The sequence below is a fragment of the Oncorhynchus nerka genome, linkage group LG14, assembly GCF_034236695.1.
Source record: "Oncorhynchus nerka isolate Pitt River linkage group LG14, Oner_Uvic_2.0, whole genome shotgun sequence".
NCBI classification, from domain to species: Eukaryota; Metazoa; Chordata; class Actinopteri; order Salmoniformes; family Salmonidae; genus Oncorhynchus; species Oncorhynchus nerka.
Genome location: NC_088409.1, coordinates 14,489,331 through 14,503,839, shown reverse-complemented (window position 1 = coordinate 14,503,839; position 14,509 = coordinate 14,489,331). Strand labels below are relative to the sequence as shown.

The 14,509-nt window shown below is 47.3% G+C and overlaps 1 protein-coding gene across 1 annotated transcript in view; it reads left to right on the top strand.

The window, feature by feature from the left end:
• ahr1a (aryl hydrocarbon receptor 1a) overlaps window positions 1-14,509 on the top strand; it is a 51,946-nt gene that overhangs the window by 17,346 nt on the left and 20,091 nt on the right. Inside the window, exon 4 of the mRNA XM_065027164.1 lies at window positions 13,947-14,036. Within this exon, the coding sequence (XP_064883236.1) occupies window positions 13,947-14,036 (90 nt within the window). The remainder of the gene's footprint in view (window positions 1-13,946; window positions 14,037-14,509) is intronic.

Genomic DNA, 14,509 nt, shown 5'->3' with positions numbered 1-14,509 from the left:
CTACAGGTTAGTGGGGTCTATTCAGTAGCCACCCTGTCTGTTACTACAGGTTAGTGGGGTCTATTCAGTAGCCACCCTGTCTGTTACTACAGGTTAGTGGGGTCTATTCAGTAGCCACCCTGTCTGTTACTCAGGTTAGTGGGGTCTATTCAGTAGCCACCCTGTCTGTTACTACAGGTTAGTGGGGTCTATTCAGTAGCCACAGGTTAGTGGGGTCTATTCAGTAGCCACCCTGTCTGTTACTACAGGTTAGTGGGGTCTATTCAGTAGCCACCCTGTCTGTTACTACAGGTTAGTGGGGTCTATTCAGTAGCCACCCTGTCTGTTACTACAGGTTAGTGGGGTCTATTCAGTAGCCACCCTGTCTGTTACTACAGGTTAGTGGGGTCTATTCAGTAGCCACCCTGTCTGTTACTACAGGTTAGTGGGGTCTATTCAGTAGCCACCCTGTCTGTTACTACAGGTTAGTGGGGTCTATTCAGTAGCCTGTTGTTACAGGTTAGTGGGGTCTATTCAGTAGCCACCCTGTCTGTTACTACAGGTTAGTGGGGTCTATTCAGTAGCCACCCTGTCTGTTACTACAGGTTAGTGGGGTCTATTCAGTAGCCACCCTGTCTGTTACTACAGGTTAGTGGGGTCTATTCAGTAGCCACCCTGTCTGTTACTACAGGTTAGTGGGGTCTATTCAGTAGCCTGTTACTACAGGTTAGTGGGGTCTATTCTGTCTGTTACTACAGGTTAGTGGGGTCTATTCAGTAGCCTGTTACCCTGTCTGTTACTACAGGTTAGTGGGGTCTATTCAGTAGCCACCCTGTCTGTTACTACAGGTTAGTGGGGTCTATTCAGTAGCCACCCTGTCTGTTACTACAGGTTAGTGGGGTCTATTCAGTAGCCACCCTGTCTGTTACTACAGGTTAGTGGGGTCTATTCAGTAGCCACCCTGTCTGTTACTACAGGTTAGTGGGGTCTATTCAGTAGCCACCCTGTCTGTTACTACAGGTTAGTGGGGTCTATTCAGTAGCCAGGTTAGTGGGGTCCCTGTCTGTTACTACAGGTTAGTGGGGTCTATTCAGTAGCCACCCTGTCTGTTACTACAGGTTAGTGGGGTCTATTCAGTAGCCTGTTACTACAGGTTAGTGGGGGTCTATTCAGTAGCCTGTTACTACAGGTTAGTGGGGTCTATTCAGTAGCCACCCTGTCTGTTACTACAGGTTAGTGGGGTCTATTCAGTAGCCACCCTGTCTGTTACTACAGGTTAGTGGGGTCTATTCAGTAGCCACCCTGTCTGTTACTACAGGTTAGTGGGGTCTATTCAGTAGCCACCCTGTCTGTTACTACAGGTTAGTGGGGTCTATTCAGTAGCCACCCTGTCTGTTACTACAGGTTAGTGGGGTCTATTCAGTAGCCACCCTGTCTGTTACTACAGGTTAGTGGGGTCTATTCAGTAGCCACCCTGTCTGTTACTACAGGTTAGTGGGGTCTATTCAGTAGCCACCCCTGTTACTACAGGTTAGTGGGGTCTATTCAGTAGCCACCCTGTCTATTCTGTTACTACAGGTTAGTGGGGTCTATTCAGTAGCCACCCTGTCTGTTACTACAGGTTAGTGGGGTCTATTCAGTAGCCTGTTACTACAGGTTAGTGGGGTCTATTCAGTAGCCACCCTGTCTGTTACTACAGGTTAGTGGGGTCTATTCAGTAGCCACCCTGTCTGTTACTACAGGTTAGTGGGGTCTATTCAGTAGCCACCCTGTCTGTTACTACAGGTTAGTGGGGTCTATTCAGTAGCCACCCTGTCTGTTACTACAGGTTAGTGGGGTCTATTCAGTAGCCACCCTGTCTGTTACTACAGGTTAGTGGGGTCTATTCAGTAGCCACCCTGTCTGTTACTACAGGTTAGTGGGGTCTATTCAGTAGCCACCCTGTCTGTTACTACAGGTTAGTGGGGTCTATTCAGTAGCCACCCTGTCTGTTACTACAGGTTAGTGGGGTCTATTCAGTAGCCACCCTGTCTGTTACTACAGGTTAGTGGGGTCTATTCAGTAGCCACCCTGTCTGTTACTACAGGTTAGTGGGGTCTATTCAGTAGCCACCCTGTCTGTTACTACAGGTTAGTGGGGTCTATTCAGTAGCCACCCTGTCTGTTACTACAGGTTAGTGGGGTCTATTCAGTAGCCACCCTGTCTGTTACTACAGGTTAGTGGGGTCTATTCAGTAGCCACCCTGTCTGTTACTACAGGTTAGTGGGGTCTATTCAGTAGCCACCCTGTCTGTTACTACAGGTTAGTGGGGTCTATTCAGTAGCCACCCTGTCTGTTACTACAGGTTAGTGGGGTCTATTCAGTAGCCACCCTGTCTGTTACTCAGGTTAGTGGGGCTATTCAGTGTCTGTTACTACAGGTTAGTGGGGTCTATTCAGTAGCCACCCTGTCTGTTACTACAGGTTAGTGGGGTCTATTCAGTAGCCACCCTGTCTGTTACTACAGGTTAGTGGGGTCTATTCAGTAGCCACCCTGTCTGTTACTACAGGTTAGTGGGGTCTATTCAGTAGCCACCCTGTCTGTTACTACAGGTTAGTGGGGTCTATTCAGTAGCCACCCTGTCTGTTACTACAGGTTAGTGGGGTCTATTCAGTAGCCTGTTACCAGGTTAGTGGGGTCTATTGTCTGTTACTACAGGTTAGTGGGGTCTATTCAGTAGCCACCCTGTCTGTTACTACAGGTTAGTGGGGTCTATTCAGTAGCCACCCTGTCTGTTACTATTCAGGTACAGGTTAGTGGGGTCTATTCAGTAGCCACCCTGTCTGTTACTACAGGTTAGTGGGGTCTATTCAGTAGCCACCCTGTCTGTTACTACAGGTTAGTGGGGTCTATTCAGTAGCCACCCTGTCTGTTACTACAGGTTAGTGGGGTCTATTCAGTAGCCACCCTGTCTGTTACTACAGGTTAGTGGGGTCTATTCAGTAGCCACCCTGTCTGTTACTACAGGTTAGTGGGGTCTATTCAGTAGCCACCCTGTCTGTTACTACAGGTTAGTGGGGTCTATTCAGTAGCCACCCTGTCTGTTACTACAGGTTAGTGGGGTCTATTCAGTAGCCACCCTGTCTGTTACTACAGGTTAGTGGGGTCTATTCAGTAGCCACCCTGTCTGTTACTACAGGTTAGTGGGGTCTATTCAGTAGCCACCCTGTCTGTTACTACAGGTTAGTGGGGTCTATTCAGTAGCCACCCTGTCTGTTACTACAGGTTAGTGGGGTCTATTCAGTAGCCACCCTGTCTGTTACTACAGGTTAGTGGGGTCTATTCAGTAGCCTGTTACTACAGGTTAGTGGGGGTCTATTCAGTAGCCTGTTACTACAGGTTAGTGGGGTCTATTCAGTAGCCACCCTGTCTGTTACTACAGGTTAGTGGGGTCTATTCAGTAGCCACCCTGTCTGTTACTACAGGTTAGTGGGGTCTATTCAGTAGCCACCCTGTCTGTTACTACAGGTTAGTGGGGTCTATTCAGTAGCCACCCTGTCTGTTACTACAGGTTAGTGGGGTCTATTCAGTAGCCACCCTGTCTGTTACTACAGGTTAGTGGGGTCTATTCAGTAGCCTGTCTGTTACCCTGTCTGTTCAGTAGCCACCCTGTCTGTTACTACAGGTTAGTGGGGTCTATTCAGTAGCCACCCTGTCTGTTACTACAGGTTAGTGGGGTCTATTCAGTAGCCACCCTGTCTGTTACTACAGGTTAGTGGGGTCTATTCAGTAGCCACCCTGTCTGTTACTACAGGTTAGTGGGGTCTATTCAGTAGCCACCCTGTCTGTTACTACAGGTTAGTGGGGTCTATTCAGTAGCCACCCTGTCTGTTACTACAGGTTAGTGGGGTCTATTCAGTAGCCACCCTGTCTGTTACTACAGGTTAGTGGGGTCTATTCAGTAGCCACCCTGTCTGTTACTACAGGTTAGTGGGGTCTATTCAGTAGCCACCCTGTCTGTTACTACAGGTTAGTGGGGTCTATTCAGTAGCCACCCTGTCTGTTACTACAGGTTAGTGGGGTCTATTCAGTAGCCACCCTGTCTGTTACTACAGGTTAGTGGGGTCTATTCAGCCAGCTGTCTGTTACTACAGGTTAGTGGGGTCTATTCAGTAGCCTGTTACTACAGGTTAGTGGGGTCTATTCAGTAGCCTGTTACTACAGGTTAGTGGGGTCTATTCAGTAGCCACCCTGTCTGTTACTACAGGTTAGTGGGGTCTATTCAGTAGCCTGTCTGTTACTACCTGTCTGTTACTACAGGTTAGTGGGGTCTATTCAGTAGCCACCCTGTCTGTTACTACAGGTTAGTGGGGTCTATTCAGTAGCCACCCTGTCTGTTACTACAGGTTAGTGGGGTCTATTCAGTAGCCTGTTACCAGGTTAGTGGGGTCTATTGTCTGTTACTGCAGGTTAGTGGGGTCTATTCAGTAGCCACCCTGCCTGTTACTACAGGTTAGTGGGGTCTATTCAGTAGCCTGTTACTACAGGTTAGTGGGGTCTATTCAGTAGCCACCCTGTCTGTTACTACAGGTTAGTGGGGTCTATTCAGTAGCCACCCTGTCTGTTACTACAGGTTAGTGGGGTCTATTCAGTAGCCACCCTGTCTGTTACTACAGGTTAGTGGGGTCTATTCAGTAGCCACCCTGTCTGTTACTACAGGTTAGTGGGGTCTATTCAGTAGCCACCCTGTCTGTTACTACAGGTTAGTGGGGTCTATTCAGTAGCCACCCTGTCTGTTACTACAGGTTAGTGGGGTCTATTCAGTAGCCACCCTGTCTGTTACTACAGGTTAGTGGGGTCTATTCAGTAGCCACCCTGTCTGTTACTACAGGTTAGTGGGGTCTATTCAGTAGCCACCCTGTCTGTTACTACAGGTTAGTGGGGTCTATTCAGTAGCCACCCTGTCTGTTACTACAGGTTAGTGGGGTCTATTCAGTAGCCACCCTGTCTGTTACTACAGGTTAGTGGGGTCTATTCAGTAGCCACCCTGTCTGTTACTACAGGTTAGTGGGGTCTATTCAGTAGCCACCCTGTCTGTTACTACAGGTTAGTGGGGTCTATTCAGTAGCCACCCTGTCTGTTACTACAGGTTAGTGGGGTCTATTCAGTAGCCACCCTGTCTGTTACTACAGGTTAGTGGGGTCTATTCAGTAGCCACCCTATTGTCTGTTACTACAGGTTAGTGGGGTCTATTCAGTAGCCACCCTGTCTGTTACTACAGGTTAGTGGGGTCTATTCAGTAGCCACCCTGTCTGTTACTACAGGTTAGTGGGGTCTATTCAGTAGCCACCCTATTGTCTGTTACTACAGGTTAGTGGGGTCTATTCAGTAGCCACCCTGTCTGTTACTACAGGTTAGTGGGGTCTATTCAGTAGCCACCCTGTCTGTTACTACAGGTTAGTGGGGTCTATTCAGTAGCCACCCTGTCTGTTACTACAGGTTAGTGGGGTCTATTCAGTAGCCTGTTACTACAGGTTAGTGGGGTCTATTCAGTAGCCACCCTGTTACAGGTTAGTGGGGTCTATTCAGTAGCCACCCTGTCTGTTCTACAGGTTAGTAGTCCATTCAGTAGCCACCCTGTCTACAGGTTACTACAGGTTAGTGGGGTCTATTCAGTAGCCACCCTGTCTGTTACTACAGGTTAGTGGGGTCTATTCAGTAGCCAGCCTGTCTGTTACTACAGGTTAGTGGGGTCTATTCAGTAGCCACCCTGTCTGTTACTACAGGTTAGTGGGGTCTATTCAGTAGCCACCCTGTCTGTTACTACAGGTTAGTGGGGTCTATTCAGTAGCCACCCTGTCTGTTACCAGGTTAGTGGGGTCTATTCAGTAGCCACCCTGTCTGTTACTACAGGTTAGTGGGGTCTATTCAGTAGCCACCCTGTCTGTTACTACAGGTTAGTGGGGTCTATTCAGTAGCCACCCTGTCTGTTACTACAGGTTAGTGGGGTCTATTCAGTAGCCACCCTGTCTGTTACTACAGGTTAGTGGGGTCTATTCAGTAGCCACCCTGTCTGTTACTACAGGTTAGTGGGGTCTATTCAGTAGCTGTCTGTTACTACAGGTTAGTGGGGTCTATTCAGTAGCCACCCTGTCTGTTACTACAGGTTAGTGGGGTCTATTCAGTAGCCACCCTGTCTGTTACTACAGGTTAGTGGGGTCTATTCAGTAGCCACCCTGTCTGTTACTACAGGTTAGTGGGGTCTATTCAGTAGCCACCCTGTCTGTTACTACAGGTTAGTGGGGTCTATTCAGTAGCCAGCCTGTCTGTTACTACAGGTTAGTGGGGTCTATTCAGTAGCCACCCTGTCTGTTACTACAGGTTAGTGGGGTCTATTCAGTAGCCACCCTGTCTGTTACTACAGGTTAGTGGGGTCTATTCAGTACCCTGTCTGTTACTACAGGTTAGTGGGGTCTGTCTGTTACTACAGGTTAGTGGGGTCTATTCAGTAGCCACCCTGTCTGTTACTACAGGTTAGTGGGGTCTATTCAGTAGCCTGTTACCCTGTCTGTTACTACAGGTTAGTGGGGTCTATTCAGTAGCCACCCTGTCTGTTACTACAGGTTAGTGGGGTCTATTCAGTAGCCACCCTGTCTGTTACTACAGGTTAGTGGGGTCTATTCAGTAGCCTGTCTGTTACTACAGGTTAGTGGGGTCTGTTACTACAGGTTAGTGGGGTCTATTCAGTAGCCACCCTGTCTGTTACTACAGGTTAGTGGGGTCTATTCAGTAGCCACCCTGTCTGTTACTACAGGTTAGTGGGGTCTATTCAGTAGCCACCCTGTCTGTTACTACAGGTTAGTGGGGTCTATTCAGTAGCCACCCTGTCTGTTACTACAGGTTAGTGGGGTCTATTCAGTAGCCACCCTGTCTGTTACTACAGGTTAGTGGGGTCTATTCAGTAGCCACCCTGTCTGTTACTACAGGTTAGTGGGGTCTATTCAGTAGCCACCCTGTCTGTTACTACAGGTTAGTGGGGTCTATTCAGTAGCCACCCTGTCTGTTACTACAGGTTAGTGGGGTCTATTCAGTAGCCACCCTGTCTGTTACTACAGGTTAGTGGGGTCTATTCAGTAGCCACCCTGTCTGTTACTACAGGTTAGTGGGGTCTATTCAGTAGCCACCCTGTCTGTTACTACAGGTTAGTGGGGTCTATTCAGTAGCCACCCTGTCTGTTACTACAGGTTAGTGGGGTCTATTCAGTAGCCACCCTGTCTGTTACTACAGGTTAGTGGGGTCTATTCAGTAGCCACCCTGTCTGTTTACTACCTGTCAGGTTAGTGGGGTCTATTCAGTAGCTGTCTGTTACTACAGGTTAGTGGGGTCTATTCAGTAGCCACCCTGTCTGTTACTACAGGTTAGTGGGGTCTATTCAGTAGCCTGTTACTACAGGTTAGTGGGGTCTATTCAGTACCCTGTCTGTTACTACAGGTTAGTGGGGTCTGTTACTACAGGTTAGTGGGGTCTATTCAGTAGCCACCCTGTCTGTTACTACAGGTTAGTGGGGTCTATTCAGTAGCCACCCTGTCTGTTTACTACAGGTTATTCAGTGGGGTCTATTCAGTATTCCACCCTGTCTGTTACTACAGGTTAGTGGGGTCTATTCAGTAGCCACCCTGTCTGTTACTACAGGTTAGTGGGGTCTATTCAGTAGCCACCCTGTCTGTTACTACAGGTTAGTGGGGTCTATTCAGTAGCCACCCTGTCTGTTACTACAGGTTAGTGGGGTCTATTCAGTAGCCACCCTGTCTGTTACTACAGGTTAGTGGGGTCTATTCAGTAGCCACCCTGTCTGTTACTACAGGTTAGTGGGGTCTATTCAGTAGCCTGTTACTACAGGTTAGTGGGGTCTATTCAGTAGCCACCCTGTCTGTTACTACAGGTTAGTGGGGTCTATTCAGTAGCCTGTCTATTCAGTTACTACAGGTTAGTGGGGTTACCCTGTCTGTTACTACAGGTTAGGGGTCTATTCAGTAGCCACCCTGTCTGTTACTACAGGTTAGTGGGGTCTATTCAGTAGCCACCCTGTCTGTTACTACAGGTTAGTGGGGTCTATTCAGTAGCCACCCTGTCTGTTACTACAGGTTAGTGGGGTCTATTCAGTAGCCACCCTGTCTGTTACTACAGGTTAGTGGGGTCTATTCAGTAGCCACCCTGTCTGTTACTACAGGTTAGTGGGGTCTATTCAGTAGCCACCCTGTCTGTTACTACAGGTTAGTGGGGTCTATTCAGTAGCCACCCTGTCTGTTACTACAGGTTAGGTTAGCCACCCTGTCTGTACAGGGGGTCTATTCAGTAGCCACCCTGTCTGTTACTACAGGTTAGTGGGGTCTATTCAGTAGCCACCCTGTCTGTTACTACAGGTTAGTGGGGTCTATTCAGTAGCCACCCTGTCTGTTACTACAGGTTAGTGGGGTCTATTCAGTAGCCACCCTGTCTGTTACTACAGGTTAGTGGGGTCTATTCAGTAGCCACCCTGTCTGTTACTACAGGTTAGTGGGGTCTATTCAGTAGCCACCCTGTCTGTTACTACAGGTTAGTGGGGTCTATTCAGTAGCCACCCTGTCTGTTACTACAGGTTAGTGGGGTCTATTCAGTAGCCACCCTGTCTGTTACTACAGGTTAGTGGGGTCTATTCAGTAGCCACCCTGTCTGTTACTACAGGTTAGTGGGGTCTATTCAGCCACCCTGTTACTCTGTTACTAGCCAGGTTAGTACAGGTTAGTGGAAAGGTCTATTCAGTAGCCTGTTACTACAGGTTAGTGGGGTCTATTCAGTAGCCACCCTGTCTGTTACTACAGGTTAGTGGGGTCTATTCTAGCCACCCTGTCTGTTTCAGTAGCCTGTCTGTTACTACAGGTTAGTGGGGTCTATTCAGTAGCCACCCTGTCTGTTACTACAGGTTAGTGGGGTCTATTCAGTAGCCACCCTGTCTGTTACTACAGGTTAGTGGGGTCTATTCAGTAGCCACCCTGTCTGTTACTACAGGTTAGTGGGGTCTATTCAGTAGCCACCCTGTCTGTTACTACAGGTTAGTGGGGTCTATTCAGTAGCCACCCTGTCTGTTACTACAGGTTACAGGTTTCAGTGGGTCTGTTCTACAGGTTAGTGGGGTCTAGCCACCCTGTCTGTTACTACAGGTTAGTGGGGTCTATTCAGTAGCCTGTCTGTTACCCTGTCTGTTACTACAGGTTAGTGGGGTCTATTCAGTAGCCACCCTGTCTGTTACTACAGGTTAGTGGGGTCTATTCAGTAGCCACCCTGTCTGTTACTACAGGTTAGTGGGGTCTATTCAGTAGCCACCCTGTCTGTTACTACAGGTTAGTGGGGTCTATTCAGTAGCCACCCTGTCTGTTACTACAGGTTCAGTGGGTTCTACAGGTTATTCTATTCAGTAGCCACCCTATTGTCTGTTACTACAGGTTAGTGGGGTCTATTCAGTAGCCACCCTGTCTGTTACTACAGGTTAGTGGGGTCTATTCAGTAGCCTGTTTCAGGTTAGTAGTCTATTCAGCCCCTGTCTGTTACTACAGGTTAGTGGGGTCTATTCAGTAGCCACCCTGTCTGTTACTACAGGTTAGTGGGGTCTATTCAGTAGCCACCCTGTCTGTTACTACAGGTTAGTGGGGTCTATTCAGTAGCCACCCTGTCTGTTACTACAGGTTAGTGGGGTCTATTCAGTAGCCACCCTGTCTGTTACTACAGGTTAGTGGGGTCTATTCAGTAGCCTGTTACTACAGGTTAGTGGGGGTCTATTCAGTAGCCTGTTACTACAGGTTAGTGGGGTCTATTCAGTAGCCACCCTGTCTGTTACTACAGGTTAGTGGGGTCTATTCAGTAGCCACCCTGTCTGTTACTACAGGTTAGTGGGGTCTATTCAGTAGCCACCCTGTCTGTTACTACAGGTTAGTGGGGTCTATTCAGTAGCCACCCTGTCTGTTACTACAGGTTAGTGGGGTCTATTCAGTAGCCACCCTGTCTGTTACTACAGGTTAGTGGGGTCTATTCAGTAGCCACCCTGTCTGTTACTACAGGTTACTACAGGTACAGGTTAGTGGGGTCTATTCAGTAGCCACCCTGTCTGTTACTACAGGTTAGTGGGGTCTATTCAGTAGCCACCCTGTCTGTTACTACAGGTTAGTGGGGTCTATTCAGTAGCCAGCCTGTTACTACAGGTTAGTGGGGTCTATTCAGTAGCCACCCTGTCTGTTACTACAGGTTAGTGGGGTCTATTCAGTAGCCACCCTGTCTGTTACTACAGGTTAGTGGGGTCTATTCAGTAGCCACCCTGTCTGTTACTACAGGTTAGTGGGGTCTATTCAGTAGCCACCCTGTCTGTTACTGGGGTCTATTCAGTAGCCAGGTTAGGTTAGGGGTCTATTCAGTAGCCACCCTGTCTGTTACTACAGGTTAGTGGGGTCTATTCAGTAGCCACCCTGTTCTACAGGTTACTACAGGTTAGTTAGGGGTCTATTCAGTAGCCACCCTGTCTGTTACTACAGGTTAGTGGGGTCTATTCAGTAGCCACCCTGTCTGTTACTACAGGTTAGTGGGGTCTATTCAGTAGCCACCCTGTCTGTTACTACAGGTTAGTGGGGTCTATTCAGTAGCCACCCTGTCTGTTACTACAGGTTAGTGGGGTCTATTCAGTAGCCACCCAGGTTGTCTGTTACTACAGGTTAGTGGGGTCTATTCAGTAGCCACCCTGTCTGTTACTACAGGTTAGTGGGGTCTATTCAGTAGCCACCCTGTCTGTTACTACAGGTTAGTGGGGTCTATTCAGTAGCCACCCTGTCTGTTACTACAGGTTAGTGGGGTCTATTCAGTAGCCACCCTGTCTGTTACTACAGGTTAGTGGGGTCTATTCAGTAGCCACCCTGTCTGTTACTACAGGTTAGTGGGGTCTATTCAGTAGCCACCCTGTCTGTTACTACAGGTTAGTGGGGTCTATTCAGTAGCCACCCTGTCTGTTACTACAGGTTAGTGGGGTCTATTCAGTAGCCACCCTGTCTGTTACTACAGGTTAGTGGGGTCTATTCAGTAGCCACCCTGTCTGTTACTACAGGTTAGTGGGGTCTATTCAGTAGCTGTCTGTTACTACAGGTTAGTGGGGTCTATTCAGTAGCCACCCTGTCTGTTACTACAGGTTAGTGGGGTCTATTCAGTAGCCACCCTGTCTGTTACTACAGGTTAGTGGGGTCTATTCAGTAGCCACCCTGTCTGTTACTACAGGTTAGTGGGGTCTATTCAGTAGCCACCCTGTCTGTTACTACAGGTTAGTGGGGTCTATTCAGTAGTTACCAGGTTAGTGGGGTCTATTCTGTCTGTTACTACAGGTTAGTGGGGTCTATTCAGTAGCCACCCTGTCTGTTACTACAGGTTAGTGGGGTCTATTCAGTAGCCACCCTGTCTGTTACTACAGGTTAGTCTATTGGGGTCTATTCAGTAGCCACCCTGTCTGTTACTACAGGTTAGTGGGGTCTATTCAGTAGCCTGTTACCCTGTCTGTTACTACAGGTTAGTGGGGTCTATTCAGTAGCCACCCTGTCTGTTACTACAGGTTAGTGGGGTCTATTCAGTAGCCACCCTGTCTGTTACTACAGGTTAGTGGGGTCTATTCAGTAGCCACCCTGTCTGTTACTACAGGTTAGTGGGGTCTATTCAGTAGCCACCCTATTGTCTGTTACTACAGGTTAGTGGGGTCTATTCAGTAGCCACCCTGTCTGTTACTACAGGTTAGTGGGGTCTATTCAGTAGCCACCCTGTCTGTTACTACAGGTTAGTGGGGTCTATTCAGTAGCCACCCTGTCTGTTTCAGTGGGGTCAGCCACCCTGTCTGTTACTACAGGTTAGTGGGGTCTATTCAGTAGCCACCCTGTCTGTTACTACAGGTTAGTGGGGTCTATTCAGTAGCCACCCTGTCTGTTACTACAGGTTAGTGGGGTCTATTCAGTAGCCACCCTGTCTGTTACTACAGGTTAGTGGGGTCTATTCAGTAGCCTGTTACTACAGGTTAGTGGGGTCTATTCAGTAGCCACCCTGTCTGTTACTACAGGTTAGTGGGGTCTATTCAGTAGCCACCCTGTCTGTTACTACAGGTTAGTGGGGTCTATTCAGTAGCCACCCTGTCTGTTACTACAGGTTAGTGGGGTCTATTCAGTAGCCACCCTGTCTGTTACTACAGGTTAGTGGGGCCTCTATTCTATTCAGTAGCCATTCCCTGTCTGTTACTACAGTACATTTGATTGCACCAGCCAATACATACCCTAATAAAACACAACAAAGAAAAGAGAAACCGATATTAAAAGCAGCACATATTTTTGTCGTCTCAGAGTAGGAGTGCTGATCTAGGATCAGTTTGTCCTTTTTTAGATCTTAATGAGTAAGCTTACATTAACAGGACGGACCTGATCCCTGATCAGGTCCTGATTATTTACATTGGAAAGTTATTGGTTTAAGTTGAGATGAACTGCAGATGAACCACACCATGCAGGGCCATGTGGCATGTTAGCTTTTCCTGTCCAAATAATTAGAGTTAATCATATACTGTTGCGTGTCTGATCCTTGAACTGTCTGATCTTTGAACGGACTCTACATGGAATTGGGTAGATACAAACACAATGCTTGCTTCCCAAATGGAACCCTATTCCCTGTATAGTGCACTACTTTTGACCAAATGCACCCTATTCCTTAAAACATTTTTTTTAAATGTTGATTTAATTTTTTCAAACAATACAAGACATACCCATACAAACGACAACATCACACAAACATGGACTATAACACACCTGCCGAGACAAACCCACACACCCCCATCTCCAGCGCCCGCATCACTCTCCGCCACATGGCCTCAAACTGCACCATTTTGTTTCTCTGAGTCGCCCACACACTTTCAACATTTAGATAATAAAGTATCTGACCTTTCCATTGTGTTAACAACAGAGGATTGGTTGATTTTCCTGCTTTTAAGCATGTTTTTTTCCAGATGAATGGCGAGGATGCAGTGTGAGAACCCATGGGTTATCTCACTGCACCCTCATATGCCATGTCTTGTAATATGCAGACAGACGGATTAAAATACATTTACATTGTTATTCTTCTGACAGCCAACATTCTAACTCCGCCCATAACTTTAGTCTTTAGAACATTCCCAGAAAGCATGGATTATTGAGTCATACTTTTTGACCAAATGTATTGCAATACATAGGGAATAGGGTGCCATTTGGGACACAGACAAAACTCTATAGGCCTTTCAGTTCCTTTGACATTTCACATTTGGCTGTTTGCTGTTTATAGCTGTAGGCCTACTTCATATGACCACATGTAGTCTAGATGTGTGTAAACATGTATACTAAACACATATAAAGGCAACAATTTCAAAGATTTGACTGAGTTACAGTTCATATAAGGAAATCAGTCAACTGAAATAAATTCATTAGGCCCTAATCTATGGATTTCACATGACTGGACAGGGGTGGAGCCGTGGGTGGGCCTGGGATCATCCAAGTGGGTGGGACTTACTGCCAAATTCTCTAAAACGACATTGCAGGCAGCTTATGGTAGAGAAATGAACATTCAATGATCTGGCAACAGCTCAAGTGGACATTCCTGCAGTCAGCATGCCAATTACACGCTTCCCTCAACTTGATACATCTGTGGTGTTGTGTGACAAAACTGCACCTTTTTAAAGTGGACTTTTATTGTCCCCAGCAGAAGGTGCACCTGTGTAATGATGCTGTTTAATCTGTTTCTTGATATGCCACACTTGTCAGGTGGATGGATTATCTTGGCACAGGAGAAATGCTCACTAACAGGGATGATTTTATTTCAGCTCATGAAACATAGGATCATCACTTTACATGTTGCGTTTATATTTTTGTTCAGTGTATAACGATATACTAATCAGTTCTATTCCACTCTCCTCTCAGGTGTTGAATGGCTTTGTTCTGGTCGTCACGGCTGGTGGCACAATCTTCTATGCATCCTCCACCATCCAGGACTACCTGGGCTTTCACCAGGTAAAGGCTATTTTAACCTCTCTAGAACTGGGCTTTCACCAGGTAAAGGCTATTTAACCTCTCTACAACAGGGCTTTCACCAAGTAAAGGCTCTTTTAACCTCTACAACAGGGCTTTCACCAAGTAAAGGCTCTTTTAACCTCTACAACAGGGCTTTCACCAAGTAAAGGCTCTTTTAACCTCTCTACAGCTGGGCTTTCACCAAGTAAAGGCTCTTTTAACCTCTCTACAACAGGGCTTTCACCAGGTAAAGGCTCTTAACCTCTCTACAACTGGGCTTTCACCAAGTAAAGGCTCTTTTAACCTCTACAACATGGCTTTCACCAGGTAAAGGCTCTTTTAACTGGGCTTTCTCTACAACTGGGCTTTCACCAGGTAAAGGCTCTTTTAACTCTACAACTGGGCTTTCTAAAGGCTCTTAACTGGGCTTTCACCAAGTAAAGGCTCTTTTAACCTCTCTACAACTGGGCTTT